Source organism: Podarcis pityusensis (genome assembly GCF_964106645.2).
Source record: "Podarcis pityusensis genome assembly, chromosome: 13".
NCBI classification, from domain to species: Eukaryota; Metazoa; Chordata; class Lepidosauria; order Squamata; family Lacertidae; genus Podarcis; species Podarcis pityusensis.
The window spans coordinates 17055584-17075877 of NC_138038.1; the positions used below are offsets into that span (position 1 = coordinate 17055584).

General features: G+C 47.8%; 1 protein-coding gene across 3 annotated transcripts in view; it reads right to left on the reverse strand.

Annotated features, from left to right (window-relative positions):
* Nucleotides 1–1740: 1740 nt before the first annotated feature.
* The window catches only part of POLD1 (DNA polymerase delta 1, catalytic subunit), a 31505-nt gene continuing 12951 nt past the window's right edge, over nt 1741–20294 (reverse strand). For 2 of the 3 annotated variants that reach the window (XM_080976543.1, XM_080976545.1), the window contains exons 15-27: nt 18309–18425; nt 17184–17297; nt 15672–15819; nt 14500–14595; nt 12924–13061; nt 11457–11632; nt 11038–11190; nt 7126–7228; nt 6167–6299; nt 4992–5105; nt 3827–3879; nt 2673–2770; nt 1741–2082 (exon numbers count right to left, since the gene is read on the reverse strand). In XM_080976543.1, coding sequence (XP_080832669.1) covers nt 1986–2082; nt 2673–2770; nt 3827–3879; nt 4992–5105; nt 6167–6299; nt 7126–7228; nt 11038–11190; nt 11457–11632; nt 12924–13061; nt 14500–14595; nt 15672–15819; nt 17184–17297; nt 18309–18425 — 1540 coding nt within the window. In that variant the 3' untranslated portion in view covers nt 1741–1985. The other variant, XM_080976544.1, reaches the window with a different exon arrangement.

The following is a 20294-nucleotide window of genomic DNA, read 5'->3' on the forward strand; positions in this document are numbered from 1 at the left end:
CCGGTCGTGCGCCCCTAAATCCGCTTCTGCCCGATTCTCTTGGAGGAAGGGTAGGATAAAAGTTAATGATTTTACAGCTAGGAAAGTGAAGCTGAGAGGAAGGCAACTGGGTGTGGGGAGGGGAGGACTGTAGGTCAGCAGCTGAAGACATACTTTGCTGACCTTTGGTCCTCCAGATGTTGCTCCCATCAGGCCTGGCCACTGGCTATGCTTGCTGGGGCTGATGAGAGTTGTTGTGTAGAAACATCTGGAGGACCAAAGCTTCCCCACTCCCAAGTGAGAAGAACAGGGGATCAGCAGGTACAACTGCCTGAGACTCTGGACTGCTATCCTCAGCTTCAGTATACAGTATTGGGCTAGAATAAACAGACTGACCTGGTAGAACAGATCTTCTTCCTATCTTCTAACTTGCCCCAGAACGACACGTCCTGGCTAAGCTGGGATTTGAAGCCTGGCATTCCTGTGCGTTTAAAAACAAAAAAGCAACTCTCTAGCCACCTGAGTTAACTGCTTTTATTTGCGTTATTTTGGTCGCACACTAAGGTTGACTGCAACCACCTGGTCATGGAGTGCAAGCGGGCGACACCATGCACTCAGCCGGCGCGAAATAAATGTTTAGGAGTAATTTATGGTCCTCCTTATCTCGTTTGGCGAATGACCGTGGCAGTGAAGGAGGAGGGGATCATGAGAACTGGGATGTGCAGAACATGGCAAGGGCAACGCTATGTGCCATCTCGAAATGCCATCAGGAGATTGCCTTTGATGCTCAAATTTCCATGTTTACCCCCATCATATAAGACAATAAAGTTGCAAGCACAAATCTGATTTCATCCTGCTAGGGCATGGAAAGTGGGAGAGGGCCATTGCCCTCTTGTTTTGCTTGTGGGCTTCTCACAAGTCTCTGACCACTGTGGGAAACTAGATAGGTCTTTTGCATGATGCAGAAGGACCCCTTTTACGTTTGCTTGTTAAATGCATGCTGATCATAGAATTGTAGAGTCAGAGGGGACCACCAGGGTCATCTAGTCCAACCCCCTGCAAGAGTTTCAGGTACAGTTCTCCTAGGAATAAAACAAAAGCAAACCCCAAAACGTTAATGCAACACCTGGCAATAGAGGTCAGTGGTGCCACCTTTATAGCTTCCATATGGCAGGTGTTTCTTGAGCCTAGTGGTCCCTGTAGTCACCTGGTCCTAAAACACATCTAATTACACAAAACAAATGGAAATGCCATGAAAATCCCCGAAACGAGACGTAATAGACTATAGAGTTAAACTAAATAACGAAAATCAAAAAGTTTAAGGAAAAAAATTAACCTAGAATTAAACAAAGACTTAACGAGATGCCGGCTACAAAACTCGTTTCACTGAACTAATCAACTTGAGGAAGATTTCTTTTATAACCGAATGGCTAATCCTTATTTTGATGAAATACTCATATATAAGAGATTCGTGGATGACCTTTTCTTAGTATTTAGGAACGTTAGTAATATCTATACTTTTTTTTATATGGTGTCAGAACATTCATCCTAATATTAAGTTTACAACTCACTTTCATAGCCAACAAATAACATCAGGGATTTTCACGGCATTTCATTTGTTTTGTGTAATTTTTTGGTTCCGCGAGTGTCTTTTTCCCACTGGTTTCTATCCTAAAACACATCTGGCTTCTGCTATCCTTTAGTCCTCCTCCTGTAGAACTCAAGAGCAGCTCAGCTTACCCCACATAAGCCACTCGCATGTAGAAAAAAAGAAATCTTTATTGGTAGAAATTCATACAAAACGTAGCCCCCACAATCATCTCCAGGGAGCTTTCCTGATGGTATTGGCCACTGATCCTGGCGACAGAAGCGATGCCCAGAGCAGAACTGGGCAAGGGGAGGGAGCAATGCTTCCCCCTGCAGCATAACCGGGCCTTGCTGCGCCTTTAAAAGGGAATAATGGGTGGTGGTGGGTTTCAATCGGATGAACGGAAGGCAAAGAGGTATCACCACGTGGGAGGGCCAAAGCGTGAGATCAGCACTTCCTGGTCATCAAGGTCCTTCTGCACTTTCTTCCTCATGTAAAAGATGGGGCAGTCGCGGCTGAAAGGAGTTGGGAGAAAAATTCGTTCAGGGGTGGGAGTGATTTTGTTTTGAAGTGTTCCTCTCTAGAAATACTCTGCAAGGAAACTAGTGCGGCAGGGAGAAAACGCTGGGCTTGTCATCTATTTGCAAGGAATTTGTGTTTGGGGAGTTTAAATGGAACATTCAGAAACGGTATAAGAATATAGTGCAGCCCACTCTGCCAACCTCAGGACTTGCTACCTGACCACACCAGACCGTGGTGGCTGTTGTTTTACACACAAGTATGTCCCACTGGTATATCCAAGCAACCCCAGCTGATATCTCATGTGCCAGAGCAGAAGGCTCTATCTCTCTCTCTCTCCACAGCCCTGGCCGCTGCCAGCATCTGACAGGTGTTATATTTATAAAGGTAATAAACATCTTCAGGAGTACCAGCACCCCGCTAGCTCTCTGCGGGAGCCATCTGTTTGCTGTTCTCAAATCAGCCTGATAAGCAGCTGTAAACACCCAGGGGTGGCGTAAAGTCATATTTTAGCCCATTATCCCGTGGGAACGGGCAAGAGCTGGTGGCTGCTCAGCAAAGGTGTGGTGAGCGGCCAGCCCCTCACCTGGTACACAGCACATCCTCGTGCAGGCTCCCTTGGCACCGCTGGCACTGTGTCCACAAGCGCGAGAACTTCTCCTCCAGAGAGCTCAAATGGGTTACCTGTGGGGAGAGGGAGAAGAGGCGGGTGGCAGGACCAAGGCACTTGGACCCAGTTGTTCCTTGGCCTTTTCAAAACCCATGCAGACTGCGGTTGTGGATCCTCACCATGTCTACAAGTAGTTCAGCATCATTTGTTGCAAGGTAGACTTAAGGCCACCCAGTGAGTTCATGGCAAAGTGAGCTTCAAACAGGAGATTTCCCAGGTCAGTCCACGGGCTACTACACCAGGAAACCCCATTTCCTATCCACTTAAAATTCCCAGTGGCTTGTTTCCAGCTCCATTCCTCTCCCAGTGAAGGGAGGATTTTCCAAGGTACAAGTTTAATTCAGAGGCTTGTGCCTCAGTCCAGTATGCAGGCCACCTGGGCTCCTCCTAGGTTTTTGCTGGTGGAGTCCCTTGTGCTGGGCCTGGGGGTAACCCGAGCGACGCAGTCCAGGTCCGGTCCCGAATCCAAGGGTTCCGCAAGGAGTCAGTCTGACAGGGCCAGGGCAGGACACGAGGCAGGAAACCAGGCAAGGTCAGGCACAGGGTCTCAGGCAGGTTCTAGCAAACAGCAATGTTGCTCCTGCAACCTGGGGTGGGGTACGACAGCCTGTTATCTTTGTCGGGGTAACGGCTGGCCCTGATCCCCCGGTGACTCACCTCCCTGTCTCACCCGAAGGCGAGCACTCCTCCTGCAAGTACTCAGGTCTCTCCTTCTCTCAGACCTTAGTCTCTGCAGCTCGGGAGATGTCAGTTGGGTTACTAGACCCAGAGGCTGCCTCAGCCTCTCCTGACCCAACTGGTAGTGGAGCAGCTGTAAGTGATGGCCCAGCTGAAGGCAACAAGGTAATCCCCCGCATCTGGAGCCAGGGCAGGCTCAGGCCCCTGACTCGGCCCAGCTAGTGCTTGTTGCAGGGGAACCTGTGCAGAGTGGGGCTCTTCAGAATCAGGCCCCAGACTTGGTTCAGATGCCGCCTGAGGCAAAGGATCCAGTGCGGACTGAGGCTCCGCTGGGTCCAAGCCCGAGCCCCAGGCCATCACGCCCACCCAAACCAGTGGGCTCTACCACTTACCTCCTTCTGGTAAAGCTCAGACTGGCGGCCCAGGCAAAACTTGCACACAGCACCTGACGGAGGAAAGCACATCAGAAAGCCATTTTCCTCCCTATCCCATTTCCACTTTGGAGTTCCTTCCCCGCTGCCCCATTCCAAAGGAAAGCCACAATCAGGATGGAATGGCAAGGCAGCCTGTTTACACTCCTGCTGAGACGATGAGGTGGAATGAATTTTTGCTCATGCCCAGGACCTGACTGGCCTCCTCTGCCTTTGGGTCCGGGGAGGAATTTTCGCTGTGTCGGACTGATCTAAAGTTACTCATTCTGCCATCTCCTTGCTGCTAGGCACCTGCTTTCTAGTGCAACACGATCAAGTTTGCAGTCAGAGAGGGCTCCTGTCGCAAAAAACCTCTGTATTTTTCTCTAGTGCATGTAAGACTTTTGGGAAATCTCCGGTAAGTGACCAGAAAGAACCCAGGAATAAATAAATAATAATAATAATAATAATTTATTTATTTATACCCCGCCCATCTGGCTGTGTTTTCCCAGCCACTCTGGGCGGCCCCCTACAGAATATTAAAAACACAATTAAACATCAAACATTAAAAACTTCCCTAAAAGGGCTGCCTTCAGATGTCTTCTAAAAGTCGGACAGTTGTTTATTTCTTTGACATCTGGTGGGAGGGCGTTCCACAGGGAGGGTGCCACTACCGAGAAGGCCCTCTGCTCCCAGCCGTTCTCCAAACCGCCCACGAGAAATTACTCCCATCCCAGGGTATTCAGGCATCCTGGCAGAGCCCACCCCCTTTAACAGCGCCACGTATCTTCAAACAAACCAAGAAACTTGGTTTCAGGTCCTCTCCCGCAACTTGCAAGTAGCCCCCCCCCCTTTCTGCAAACTTGAGAAAGAGGGAGAACAGGGAAGTAAGCAGAGGTGCCCAGAGGTCAGGGTGTGTGTGTGTGTGTCTGTGTGTGTACAGCAAGGTTTTCCTGCTGGTAACGAAAGCTCAGCAGAGGCACCGTTTTGTGACACATGCTCCACTCTGTGGCAAATTCCGGCAAAAGGAACTTGCAACATGCGCTGCTGGTTAGAAGCGCGTGATGGGGGAGGGGAGGGGACTTGTTTTTGACATAAGACTCTGCAAAGCGGAGGCCAGGAAAGACAGGCGGGGACAGGATCTCACCATGGTGGCTGAGCACAGCCCGGCAACCGATGCAGGTGCTCCGTTTAGTAGCAAACGCCATGAGCCCTCCGACTTTGGCTGTCAGGACTGTTTTGCAGCGAGTGTGTTCCCCCTCTGCAAAGGGAAGGAAATTAAGGGTCAAGCACGTAAGCCACCTCCAATACATTACAACAGTGGGGAGGAGAGGGTAAAGATCCGTATTCCAGCCGTCTCTCGCCCTGGACTGCTCACCATTACTGTCCATGGAAAGGGATTGGTATCCAGATTTCCCTGGTTAGCACCTCCCATAGAATAAGCCACCTGTGCCTGCATACTCATATAATTGTACCCAGGGGTCATCTAGCCCAACCCCCAGCAATGAAGGAATCTCAGCTACAGCATCCATGACAGATGGCCACCCAACCTCTGCTTAAAAACCTCCAAGGAAGGAGAGTCCACAACCTCCCGAGGGAGACCGTTCCACTGTCAAACAGCTCTTGCTGTCGTAGGAGGTTTTACCTACAGTTTTATCCCCTTTTCTGTGACTACGTGAGGGAGCACGAAAGCAGCAGAAGGGGGAGCAGGACTGGGTGGCGGAAAACATACAGCTTCCGCCAAAACAGATGAAGAAAGAGTCTGGGGTAAGAGTCTCTTTCCGAAAGATGGCCCACACTGCTATTTCCTACCAATTCATCCATGGGGGTGGGGATCAGGGCCAAGCATTGGAGACTCTTGTTTCTCTAGAACAGCGTTTCCCACACTTGGGTCTCCAGCTGTTTTTGGACTACAACTCCCATCATCCCTAGCTAGCAGGACCAGTAGTGAGGGATGATGGGAATTGTAGTCCAAAAACAGCTGGAGACCCACGTTTGGGAATTCCTGCTTGAGAAGGATAAGTTCCTGGTGGAGTAAAAAACATAACAGAAGAAGTAAATAAACAAGCCTCCTGAGAAGGCCTGTAGGGCTGCCTATTGAGATCACTTCCCTGCGGCGGTGAGACACTGCTTTGGAGTTCACCAAGCGCAAAGAGGGTGGACCAGACGCAGATACACAGCGACAGGGGTTTGGTTATGGATGCCACCAAAATTAAACCCAGTTTAGGATGAGAATGATTATGGGGTCTGTAGCCTTTTTGCAGGATCACGGGGTCTCTTCCTCTCTCTTCTCCAGAAAGCAGAGCCAGCGGCCACACTCACTCAGCAAGACGTTCTGCGCCTTGCCCTCTCCCAAGATGGGCTCGAAGATGCGCAAGAGGGGCTTGGCAAGCTGCTGCTCCAGGTAGTACTGTGTGTCGATGGGCAGGTTATTCTCCAGCACGTAGATGGGATCCTGGGGAGACAAACAGGGGAAAGCCATAAAAGCAGGGAAGAGGTGGGTGTCGGGTTAGGAGTGCACCTTAGCACCCAGGGCACAGTCCTCTCTGCCTCTGCAGTCTTGTTACCTAATCACCCTGGAAACCTGAAGGTAGGCAGTATATATGGGGGTGTCTATGCACAGGCCATAACATGGGAAGTTCATGGCAGCAGCAGTCAGTTTGATTCAATCAGTGCTAGAGGTTTTGTCCTTCCTTCCCTGGTTCAGCAGGGAGGAAGAGAGGATATGAAAGTGGTAGAAACAGACCTAGTTATGCGCCCCCCACCCACCCACCCACAGATTAACTAACCCCAAACAAGATCCAGCGGAAGCATTAAAGCCAACCTAGTGAAAACTGGTGGGGAAGAGGGGCTCCAAAACTCACATCAGAAATGGCTTAGTAACGCCGGAAGCTGCCTTGTACAGTCAGGCCACTGGTCCATCCAGTTAAGTATTGCCTACAGTGATTGGCAGCAGCTCTGCGGGGTTTCCTAGCCCAATCTGGAAAAGCTGGGATTGAACCTGGCTCCTTGCAGGCCTGAAAAGCAGGTGCTCTTATCACTGAGCTACGGCTTCCTTAGCCCCACTTCGAGTTCCTGCTTCCAAAAACCTCTTCCTCCTTGAAGCCTAATGGTGAATAGCCATCTCCGCCCCCCGGCAAGTATTTTGCAGTGCTAGTGGGGCACATTTCAATGCAGCTTTGCACCTGAAGAAGCATACATGTACAAGCCTGAATCCTTCCCCCCCCCCCCCCGAGTTACTGGTCCCTATTGCCCATTGCATCCCTCTCCCCATTACTCACTTCAGATTTCATGTAAGCTGCTACGCCTTTGGCAGCGCCGATAATGACGTACGGAACCCGGTCCCCCAGGTTGGGAGCGCTGCCAGGATCCCGCCGACGCATCCTAAGGGGAGAAGCCATGAGGGGGTGTCACAGGATGAGCCAGACTGGAAGGTGGCGCGCCAGGATCAAACCAACCCCCAAGGATGTATAAAGCAGAAGGAGGCACTGCAGAGTGGGACTGAGGAATGTTTTCAGAGCCAGAAGGGATCTGGGGGTGCATGTGCGTGAGAGCAGCATGACTTTAAAAGCAGTAACTTTGTTTGTTTTATGCTTGATGCACAAAAATTGAAAACCGGGCCGCCTCAAACACCAAAAGAATAGCTGGCAAAAATCTGGAAGGTAGCAAAGATGAATAAACACACAGAACTGATTGGAGTGAGAGATTATACAGTGGTACCTCGGGTTAAGAACTTAATTCGTTCCAGAGGTCCGTTCTTAACCTGAAACTTTTCTTAACCTGAAGAACCACTTTAGCTAATGGGGCCTCCCGCTGCTGCCGCCGCGCAATTTCTGTTCTCATCCTGAAGCAAAGTTCTTAACCCGAGGTACTATTTCTGGGTTAGCAGAGTCTGTAACCTGAAGCGTCTGTAACCCGAGGTACCACTGTCTACAACTTTTTATATGGTTTCATGTATTTTTGTTGTGAACTGCCCTGATGCTCTGACATATTTTTATGAAATAGCGGTCTATGCATTTTTATAAATAAACTAAACTAAAAAGAGAGAAAATTTTAATTATCTATGGAATCCTCCAACAGCATTTATTAAGAATAAATGTAAGTGTTGACAAATATAACAGCTTTTCTACGTGGCAAAACATGAATCTATGTATATTAAAGGTATTTATAATGTGTACATATTTAGCATTCTGGTGTGATTACTGGACGTTTTTTGAGATTTAATAAAAGCTGACTTTACTGAAAATAGACGCATACAAAACAGGACGAGTCTCTCAAAAGGAGCTGGAAGAAGTTAAAATGTGAGATGCCGAAAAGCCCAACATGCGACCCCAGGTGCGATAATAACGCTATTAACATATTTTCCAACAGCAGAGGCACCGCTGAGAAACATCTTGAAAAAGATGACAGTACAGAACGAAGCACGAGGGCAAACTGGTACCAGCCCTGTCCCCACCGGGGACACTTTCACCACCCAAACTTTTGTTTGTCAAGAGGCAGCGAAGCAAAAGGAGCAGGTCTGTCGCACCGGAACGTGTGCCTGTGCGAGGCAGATGAAGTGGCGGCAGTCAGACAGGAAGCCCAGAGCAGGAGGGGTGGGCGTCGCAGAAGGTTCCACTTGCAGCTGCGCTGGCCATAACTATTTCTGCCCTTCCCTTCGGTCATGCCTCACCAGCTGCCCCACACCCACACACCTTTTTCCGCTGTCCTGAGGGCAGACGGGCCTCAATAACTCAGGGTAAAGAAAGTCAAAGGGGAGGGAGGAGGGGGAAGAGGAGAGAAAGAAGAAGAAGAAGAGGAGGAGGAGGAGGAGTTTGGATTTGATATCCCGCTTTATCACTACCCGAAGGAGTCTCAAAGCGGCTAACATTCTCCTTTCCCTTCCTCCCCCACAACAAACACTCTGTGAGGTGAGTGGGGCTGAGAGACTTCAGAGAAGTGTGACTAGCCCAAGGTCACCCAGCAGCTGCAGGTGGAGGAGCGGGGAAGCGAACCTGGTTCAACAGATTACGAGTCTACCGCTCTTAACCACTACACCACACTGGCTCCCATAATACCCTCTTGCTCTCAGAACTCAAGAAAGGGGACCACAGAGCGGCCGTAGAACATAAGGACACAAGGAGAGCCTGTGGGATCAAGCCCGTAGCCCATCTAGGCCAGAATTCTGTTCTCACAGGGGCCAACCACATGCCCTCATGGGAAACCCGCATGAGGGCACTCTCCGCTCCTGCAGTTTCGACAAACTGCTACTCAACACGACCTTTGAAAGGTCTAAGTGGGGGTGCCAACTTGAATACAGTGGTACCTCGGGTTAAGAACTTAATTCGTTCTGGAGGTCCGTTCTTAACTTGAAACTGTTCTTAACCTGAGGTACCACTTTAGCTAATGGGGCCTCCTGCTGCCACCATGCGATTTCTGTTCTCATCCTGAAGCAAAGTTCTTAACCCGAGGTACTATTTCTGGGTTAGCAGAGTCTGTAACCTGAAGCGTCTGCAACCTGAAGTGTCTGTAACCCGAGGTACCACTGTAAAATATTGGGCAGGGGGCAGGTACACCCCACCCCACATAAGCCATCACATGATGCAGTGCACACATGTCATTTAAATGGCAATGCCCGTCAATTTTGGGGAAGCCCAGCCCCCCTCAAATATTTTATTGGGGGGGGAGAGGGCAATGACCCCTGAGGTCCTAGGAATTGGCTCCTATGGGTCTCCAGCTATGAGGATCTCAGGTGGCAGGGCTGGAAAAGACTCTGCTTGAAAACCTAGAATCATAGAATTGTGTAGTTGGAAGGGACCCCAAGGGTCATCTAGTCCAACCCCCTGTAATGCAGGAATCTCAGCTAAAGCATCCATGACAGGTGGCCACCATCCAACCTCTGCTTTAAAACCTCCAAGGGAGGAGAGTCCACAACATCCCAAGGGAGACCGTTCCACTGTCAGACAGCTCTTACTCTCAGAAAGTTCTTCCTGATATATAGCTGGAATCTCCTTTCTTGTAACTTGAAGCCATTGGTTTAGGTCCTATCCTCCAGAGCAGGAAAAAACAAGCTTGTTCCATCTTCCATACAACAGCCCTTCAAATATTTGAAGATGGCTATCATGTCTCCTTTATCACAGGCTAAACGTACCCAGCTCCTTCAACTGCTCCTCATAAGGCTTAGTTTCTGGACCCTTGATCATCTTGGTTGCCCTCCTCTGCACACGTTCCCGTTTAGCAACATCCTTCTTAAATTATGGTGCCCAGAATTGGACACAGTATTCTAGGTGTGGTCTGACCAAGGCAGAATAGAGTGGTAGTATTACTTCCCTTGATCAGGTAACTATAGTTCTGTTGATGCAGGAATAGCATCAGCTTTTATTTGCTGCTGCATCACACTGTTGACTCATGTTAAGCTTGTGATCTACTGAGACCCCCTTGATCCCTTTTACATGTACAGTGGTACCTTGGTTCTCAAACTTAATCCGTTCCAGAAGTCCGTTCCAAAATCAAAGCATTCTAAAACCAAGGCACGTTTTCCCATAGAAAGTAAGGCAAAATGGATGAATCCATTCCAAACTTTTCAAAACAACCCCTAACACAGCAATTTAACATGGATTTTACTATCTAATGAGACCATTGATCCATAAAATGAAAGACACACAATCTATCTATCTATCTATCTATCAGTAGCCGAACTGGGTTCCACACAGTCATTAAAACAAACCAAAAAGCCACAAAAACGCAAAAGAAGTAGCAAAAACAGAGCGACCTCAGTGTAACACTCAAAACAGAAGAGTGGCACTCAAATCGGAAGCATAACATTCAAAACAGAGCACGTTCGGCTTCCGAAAGACATTCGCAAACCGGAACACTTACTTCCAGGTTTGCAGTGTTTGGGTTCCAAACTGTTTGTGTACCAAGGTGTTTGAGAACCAAGGTGCCACTGTACTACTAGTAAGCGTCCCCACATCTCATATTTGTGCATCTGGTTCTGCCTAAGTGCAGAACCTTGAGAGAGATGCTGCCAGTTAAATACATGATGGTCAGACCTAACATAAAGGGAGTTTCATGTTTGGTCTAAATATGTGGGGTGTCTTGGGGTCAGGGCCACCCCCTTCGCTCGCTTGGGAAGTGATGCATTTCTTTCCCCCTGCCCCCAACCCAATAAGAAAAGGTGGGGAAAGTGCCACCTCTTCCTTCGCTCTACTCACCGCTCGGCCAGCTCCACATGAGCCTGGCGACCTGCGTATTCATCTGCTGTACGTGTCAGTTCCTTGGTGATCACCAGCTGTGAGATGTCGACTCTGTTGCAAAGCAGGTCGGAGATCACCTCCTTGGCATGGGCCACGGCACCTGTAGGGTCCCTGCAGAGAAGGAAGCGTGGAATAATCTGAGCCCCTCCTCTCTTCCCCGCAGAAGAGAACCATCCCAGAATGAATCAAGGTTCTGACCCTTCAGGGAGGCTACAGAAAGCTGGGATGCTATAGTCGGGTTTGCCATTCGTAGGAGCCTGTTTCTAAGAGTTTTGTCCCAGCACCCAGGAATTTGAGATAAATATTGTTCAGCCTCGGATCATGCCCACAACCGCTCGGCAGACCAGAACGGGGCTTCGTCTCAAACACCTACAGACCTATCTATGAGCAGCTTCTGTAGGCAGGTGTTGATGAGGTTTGCCACTAGGGGGCAGTTGTCGCGGCGCACGGTCTCGATGCCCTTACAGTCCATCTTGTCGTGGGTGTCAGGGTTGGAAGAGAAATAGAGGCCAGCATAGCGTTTCTTGTTGATCAGGAGATAGGGGAAGTACACCTGGTGCGCGGACAGATTGAGAAAACAGTAAAGGTCTGTGTTATCACATAGGAGCCTTCAGGCACTAAAGTTGAAACTTATTTCAGAAGGTTCTTGTTGGGCAGCATCTGGAACAGCTAATTCATTAGAGAATGAGACTTTTAAATCTCAGGGTTGTGGGTTCGAGCCCCACATTGAGTGAAATATTCCTGCCTTGCGGGGGTTGGACTAGATGACCCCTGTGGTCCCTTCCAACTCTACAATTCTGCGATTTTATGATTCCAGGATGAACAGACTTTCTTTTTCAAATTATGATTGCTTTTTTCAGCTGAAACAGTGGATGTTTCAAGTACCTGTTCAGTAACTGCACAGGGTTTGAGTGCCACGTGAGGCTTGCTTTGAAATTAAAATAGCATTTTTGAAGCGCTCAGTTTTCCCCATTAAGCTCACACACCCTTTGCCCATTCCATGTGGTCTCGAGGGTGCTTAGGCTTCCCTTCGGCTGCTTATTTACATTAATGGAAGATGGGTGCATTAATTGGGGTACACTAACGGAAGATAGGTGCGTTGATCTGTCATGGATGCTTTAGCTGAGATTCCTGCACTGCAGGAAGTTGGGCTAGATAACTCTTGGGTTTTTTCTCTCCCAACTCTATGATTCTAATTTTGCAGCAGACATCACGTCTAGTTTAGGCCCTCACAATCACAGGGAGGGACGCAGGTGGCGCTGTGGGTTAAACCACAGAGCCTAGGACTTGCTGATCAGAAGGTTGGCGGTTCGAATCCCCATGACGGGGTGAGCTCCCGTTGCTTGGTCCCTGCTCCTGCCAACCTAGCAGTTCAAAAGCACCTCAGAGTGCAAGTAGATAAATAGGTACCACTCCGGCGGGAAGGTAAACGGCGTTTCCGTGCACTGCTCTGGTTCGCCAGAAGCGGCTTAGTCATGCTGGCCACATGACCTGGAAGCTGTACTCTGGCTCCCTCGGCCAATAAAGCGAGATGAGCACCGCAACCCCAGAGTTGGCCACGACTGGACCTAATGGTCAGGGGTCCCTTTACCTTTAATCACAGGGAAGATGCTATCAGTGTTAACAAACTTCCTTGACATGTACCAGTGTAAAGGTATGTGCCCTTGGTCTTCATTTCCCATCTCCTTCCTCCCTGCCCATCCACTCCAAACGTCATCTCTGTTTTCCACCTCTTACGTCAAGGCACTTCCTAGTGTTATATGGGAATCTTATGGCCGAGGGTTTCCAAAGTTACGAACCCAGTGGGTGGCGATGGGAGATGGAGAGGCTTTTCTGAGACTCACCTTCTCAAACTCTAGCTTGATGGGGGGAATGAAATGGCTGGAGACCCAGGCAGCTGCGTCCCTGCCTATCTCCATGGCCTCGGCGACTGACGGCACACCCAAGCGGCACATGACGGAGTCTGTGTCCCCGTATACTACCTGTTAGGGGAGAAGGCCACAATGAAACTCTGGAAACTGCTAACCCATCTCTCTGCGTCTCACAGCTTCTCAGCCGCAGGACAGCTATGCCAGCTGCCTCCACCACAAGCCACAGTGTGTCACTTTCTCTTCCTCTTGCAGCTTCTGTCTGGCTCGTCCCCTGCCCCGTTTCCCTGTCTGTGCCACTTTCCCAGCCACAAGATCTCTTTCCCTTCTGACTGTCCTGTGGCCTCCCTGCTGCCACTCCTCCCTTACCAACGGCCATTGCGAACATGATAAATGCCGCCAAACAGACTTAAAAAATGACACAATATCCAAATGGAAGACTGGGGGAAAATATGGAAAGTCAATTTAAAATTTACTGATTGTATACAGAGGACCCTCCGGATATGAACTTAATTAGCTCTGGGGGTCCATTTGCACCCCGAAAATTACATAAATAGAGGCACGCTTCTGCGCATGCGGCGAAACCCAGAAGTATACACTTCCGGGGTTGCCGTGGCAATAACCCAAAGATTCCATATCCAGAGGGATACGTAAGTAGAGGTACAACTGTACTGTTAAAAGAGAATTATATGAAAATGATGCATCGACTCCTGCAAAAATGTACAGAACAAGCTTCAATAAGCGTTGGAAATGTAAAGAAAAAGAAGGTACGTTTTTTCCATATGCGGTGGAATTGTAAAATAATTAAAAATTATTGGGTAATGATTTACTGTATAATGAAATGAAAAGAATGTTTGAGACAACCTTTGTTAAAAGACCAGAAGCTTTTTTGCTAGGCATTTCAGGTCAAGATTTGCCAAAAGAAAAGAAGAAACTTTTTATGTATGCTACAACCTTGGCTAGGATATTGCTAGCCCAAAGATGGAAAAGCGACAAATTACCAACTAAAGAAGAATGGCAAGAAAAATTGGTGGAATATGCTGAAATGGCAAAGCTAACTGAAAGACTTAGAGATAAGGACAATAGAGACTTTAAAAAAGTCTGGGAACCCTTTATGTTGTACCTACAGAAACAATGTAAAGAAATGGACTCACTAGGAGGATGTGAGCAAACACTTACAATTAACAAAACAAATACAGGAAGTCTAAAGTTGATGGTAAAATGACAAAAGTATAAAATTATTGAATTTAAAGAATTTAATATCAAGATATAATGAAGAAAGCAGGAGAAGTTATTATATAAAAAACTAGAAGAGGAAGTTGAGGGAAGTCGTGGGGGGAGGGGGAAGCCTGGGAACTGCATTTTTTGTTATGATGTTATATTTAAAAAGATAAATGCTGCCAAAGACAGTGTGTGAGGTGCCAGAACAAGGCCCCCAAACTGAGGTCAGACAGCTTTAGTACTGGTCATCTGCCGTAGATGTCCTTCTAGGGCTTTCCCCAATCTGCTCCACCCCAAAAAGAGACACATCATCCTGCATTCCCCCTCCAACCTTGGCATCAGAACTGTAACCGTTGGCGATTGTGTACTTGGATTCCACCAGCTGCTTTGTCTTCTCAATCATCTGACGCCCAAACCCAGTCACGCTCTGGAAAAGAAGGGTTAAAACGATGTATTTCAGAGGACAGACAAAAGGGCTGAAGGAGACTTTTGCCTAAAAGCTTCCTTAAAAGCTTAACCTGAAACCCCAGCCATACTTTGCTAGCTGTAGGGTTTTCCTGAGGCTCACAGATGCTACCAAGTTGCATTGCTTCAGAAACAGGAAGCAGTGCTCCCAAGAACCACAGAAGCAGATCCGAACATCCCTTCCTGTCTCCAGAGTGCTCGAGGGCACCCTAATCTGCAAGAAGACGCATGCCATTTGCCCCAGATGCTGCAGATCGGATCGGAAGTGGGTAAGTCACCAGAAAATACTTTGTGGGCTGGATCAGGCCTAGTTTAGACACGGCATTGTTGGAGATGCTGTACCCATTACACCCAAACATTTCCCTGCTGACTAACCTACCCTACAGAAATAAAACTAGGAAAGCGAAAATCCATGAAATTCAGTATTTCGCTTCCAAAAGCAGCCAACCGGATACCTCTGAGCTGCGACCAGCAGGTAACGAATGGGCAGTGGGCTTACCCTGCTGTTTGTTCCCAGTATCTGGGCACTCACGAGATCTAGGATATGTTGCTTCCATTTATCTGTCACAGTTTATAGCTAGCCTGTAGATAGCAGCTCTCTGCCCTGCCTGGGTTTATCTAATCTTTCCAAAAACTAATCTAAGCGACTGGCAAGCAATGCCTCTTTGTAGCGGTGGATTCCATGAAGTTTAAATTGGGCTTTTTGCGAGCAGTACTTCCTTTTGACTTCCCCGAACTCGCCACCCATTAACTGCAGAACCTTGTTTCGTTTTCAAAGGGTCAGAAAGTTTGCTTCATAAATTATAAGCAGACCATGAAGATCAGCACAACAATTCAGTCCAGTCAGCTCGCGATAGGAAATGAGGGATAACTTAATAACCGACTGATCTGCCCCGCGGCTGATAGGCAACCGGCCGATCTGGTAAACAGGGAATCTGTAATAGGTGTTTTCCCCGTCTTTCGTTGACGCTTGTGCATTGTACTATAAAACCATAACCTGACAACTCCCCTGAGTTTGAAGGGGGCGGGCAGACTTACCTGAGAGATCTCAAGGCAAGGCAGTTTGCCCACCTGGGCTCCAGTGAAGCCGTACACAGAGTTGGCGCTGACCTTGAGCGCCAGCTGCCGGCCGTCCAGCACTTGGCGCTTGAATGGGTCAGTCTCTTGCTTCAGCTCTCCCTTGGCCCTGAGCCAAAAATGGGACAGAACAAAGAAGGAGTGAAGAATGACCACGACAGTTCTGTACTGGCCCCTCCCTACCAGCCACCAATGTGCACATCTGTTAAGTGAAACTCTTTTTAGCAGCCTTCTAAGCCCTCTGGATGGTGAGGATGAATATACTACCCTTCATCAAAAGATCTCAGGGAAGTTCACAAGTTAAAAATACAAGATGCCATTTCCATTAAAGTTTTCAAATATACATTTCCATCGTTAAATATCCATCATTGTAATAAGTTTAATAAAACTTTTTTTTAAAAAAATTACAAGATACAGTGGTACCTCAGGTTAAGTACTTAACCTGAAACTGTGCATAACCTGAAGCACCACTTTAGCTAATGGGGCCTCCCGCTGCCGCCGCGCCACCAGAGCACGATTTCTGTTCTCATCCTGAAGCGAAGTTCTTAACCTGAAGCACTATTTCTGGTTAGCGGAGTCTGTAACCTGAAGCGTATGTAACCCGACGTACCACTGTATTCTCATTGGAGAAGGATGCAAAAATAAAAAAGTGTCCCTTCTTCCAGTGGTTTGCTTTTTTCATCATAATAGGGCTATATCCTACCTTCCTTCCCCAATCCCCAGCACTGTCTCAAGTTTATTAAAGTGCCATTGCCAAATTCTAGGTGACATATGCCTTTGCTACAAACGTACTTCGCTTGCCACCCGTAAAACCAAGCTATACTCCCTTCCATACTAGATCTCTAAATACCTCCAGAGTTCCAAGCATTTATTATTTTTTTTATAATAATTTTTTATTAGTTTTCGATATAATCATACAATTTTATCCAAATTTTACCTGATTTTAACAAAATACAAATTCTGGACTTCCTTCAACTTCTCTGGTAATCATCCATTTTTACCCTTCAGTACGCATTCCTTTAATTCCAAGCATTTAAGGTATCTCACCTTCCTCCCTCCTGCCATGCATCCCAGACATCCTTCCCTTAGAGCACCCTTGCAAATAAGCCTACAAAAGTTACTAGCCTGAAACGAAACATCACTAGCATGGAGAGCTCCCTTCCTCTGCCAGCATGGGAGCCTTTTGCATTTCTATGCTGTGTAAGAAGGAGAGGGCCTTCTTTCCTCTGGCATCTCCCATGTGGGTACACAGCAGGCAACAGAATAATTGGTCCTTCCTCCACCAGCCTGATCACTCACCAATGTACAGTTCCATGCACTCGCCTGCACCTAATTCCTTGTCACCTGTGGCTACCAGGTGAGTGCTTTAATACAAGACTGCTTAAACCTTATTATGTGCCTGCCCTCTCTTCTTCCAATTATCTTACACCCGAAAACTTCCCCACCACTCTACACATGTGCCTCCTACTTCACCTCTTGCGGGCAGCCAGGAGGTTCTCCAGGATCTCAGGCAGCAGCCCTTTGCGGACGGACTCCTTCACAAAGTGGTCCCCAGTCGGGGTGCGGATGAACTGCTCTGCCGAAAGCCTAGTAGGAAGAACCGACAATCCATCAGAGCCTAGCCACCCCCTTTGATGCACAACACCACCCCAGTTTCCAGCCCCTCCCTGCTATATACCCTCCACTATTATTGGGGTCCACTAATATATACCATTTGGATAGCTTGCATGGTCACTCGCCCCAGTTCCCTGCTCCTCTAATTTTATCTCCCATAAGACCATGCCAGGAAAGAGAATAGCTCTCCCCCTTCTTCTGGGACATCAGTGATACAGCCAAGGTGGTCTCACACTATTATTAATTATATTATATTATATTATATTATATTATATTATATTATATTATATTATTATTATTATTATTATTATTATTATTATTATTATTATTATTCCGCCCTATACCCGTAGATCTGAGTGGTTCACAACATAAAATCGCAATATAAAAAAACACAAATTACATAATAAAAACAAAAATAAAGTCAACCTAATAATCCCCCCTTGACTTTCCATCTTACTTAGGATCCCCCATGTAAAAAAAAGTAAAGGTATATGACCCCTGGACGGTTAAGTCCAGTCAAAGGCAACTATGGGCTGGCGTCACTCATCTAACTTTCAGGCCGAGGGAGCTGGCGTTTGTCCACAGACAGCTTTCTGGGTCATGTGGCCAGCAAGATTAAACTGCTTCTGGTGCAACAGGACACCGTGACAGAAACCAGAACACGTGGAAACGCCGTTTACCTTCCCAATGCAGTGGTGCCTATTTATCTACTTGCGCTGGCATGCTTTTGAACTGCTAGGTTGGCAGGAGCTGGGACAAAGCAACGGGAAATTTGAACCGCCAACCTTCTGATCGGCAAGCCCAAGAGGTTCAGTGGCTTAGACCACAGCGCCACCCGCATCCCCCATGTGAGACACCAGGGAGGAGCACTCCCCCACCGCCCCAGGGCTGCAAAGCTGGTTCCTTGACTCCTCCCTGCAGTTTAGGCTGTTGTTCCCTTCAATTAACTCTGCAGTCCTTTGTATCAGATCCTTTTCTACTCACCCATAGCGATCAACCGCCCCCTGTTGCAGCAGCGTGGTATAGCACAGGTTGTGAGCCATCATGATGGAAGGGTACAGGGAGGAGAAGTCCAAGGTCGCTATGGGCACGTCGTAATAGCTAGAAGAGAACAGCGGGTCTGTTATGATCTTCCGCCCCACCTTCGTACACAGAAACACAGGAAGCTGCCTCGTAACACTGATTTGGGTCACTGGTCCATTAAGCTCAGTACTGCCTAAACTGACCGGCATTGGCTCTCCAGGACCTTAACCAAGGGTCTCTCCCAGCCCTATCTGCAGATGCCAGGGATTGCGCCTGGTTTCTTCTGCATGCAAGCTATGAGCCATGGCCCTTTCCTGGCTCCGATAAACTGTACACCTTACCCTCGGCCCCAATCCTTGGTTCCATCTCTCCCACTTCCAGCCCCATGACTCATTCTCATCAGAATCCTTCTCCCAAGGTAGAACTTACAATAATAATTTATTCTTTGTACCCCGCTCACCTAACTGGGTTTGCCCCAGCCACTCTGGGCGACTTGCAGCAAATTAAAACGTTAAGGCACAGTAAAGCATCAAACATTTAAAACTTCCCTAAACAGGGCTGCCTTCAGATATCCTCTGAAAGTCAGGTGGTTGTTTATTTCCTTGACATCTGGTGGGACGGCGTTCTACAAAGCGGGTGCCACTACTGAGAAGTTCCTCTGCCTGGTTCCCTGTAACCTCACTTCTCTCAGTGAGGGAACCACCAAAAGGCCCTTGGAGCTGGACCTCAGTGTCCAGGCTGAACGATGGGGGTGGAGACGTTCCTTCAGGTATACAGGGATGAAGCCGTTTAGGGCTTTAAAGGTCAGCACCAACACTTAAAATTGTGCTCCTAAATGTACTGGTGGCAAGAATACACAGAGGAACTATACCAGAAAGAAATGGATGTCTCGTATACCCCAGGTAGTGTGGTTGCTGACTTTGAGCCAGACATCCTGGAGAGTGAAGTCAAATGGGCCTTAGAAAGCACTGCTAATAACAAGGCCAGTGGAAGTGATGATATTCCAGCTGAACTATTTAAAATTTTAAAAGATGATGCTGTTAAGGTGCTACACTCAATATGCCAGCAAATTTGGAAAACTCAGCAGTGGCCAGAAGACTGGAGAAGATCAGTCTACATCCCAATCCCAAAGAAGGGAAGTGCCAAAGAATGCTCCAACTACTGCACAATTGCACTCATTTCACATGCTAGCAAGGTTATGCTCAAAATTCTACAAGGCAGGCTTAAGCAGTATGTGGACCGAGAACTCCCAGAAGTGCAAGCTGGATTTCGAAGGGGCAGAGGAACCAGAGACCAAATTGCAAACATTCGCTGGATTATGGAGAAAGCTAGAGAGTTCCAGAAAGACATCTACTTCTGCTTCATTGACTATGCAAAAGCCTTTGACTGTGTCGACCACAGCAAACTATGGCAAGTTCTTAAAGAAATGGGAGTGCCTGATCACCTCACCTGTCTCCTGAGAAATCTCTATGTGGGACAAGAAGCTACAGTTAGAACTGGGTATGGAACAACTGATTGGTTCAAAATTGGGAAAGGAGTATGACAAGGCTGTATATTGTCTCCCTGCTTATTTAACTTATATGCAGAATTCATCATGCGAAAGGCTGGGCTGGATGAATCAAGATCGCCGGAAGAAATATCAACAACCTCAGATATACAGATGACACAACCTTGATGGCAGAAAGTGAGGAGGAATTAAAGAACCTTTTAATGAGGGTGAAAGAGGAGAGCGCAAAATATGGTCTGAAGCTCAACATCAAAAAAACGAAGATCATGGCCACTGGTCCCATCACCTCCTGGCAAATAGAAGGGGAAGAAATGGAGGCAGTGAGAGATTTTACTTTCTTGGGCTCCATGATCACTGCAGATGGTGACAGCAGTCACGAAATTAAAAGACGCCTGCTCCTTGGGAGAAAGGCGATGGCAAACCTAGACAGCATCTTAAAA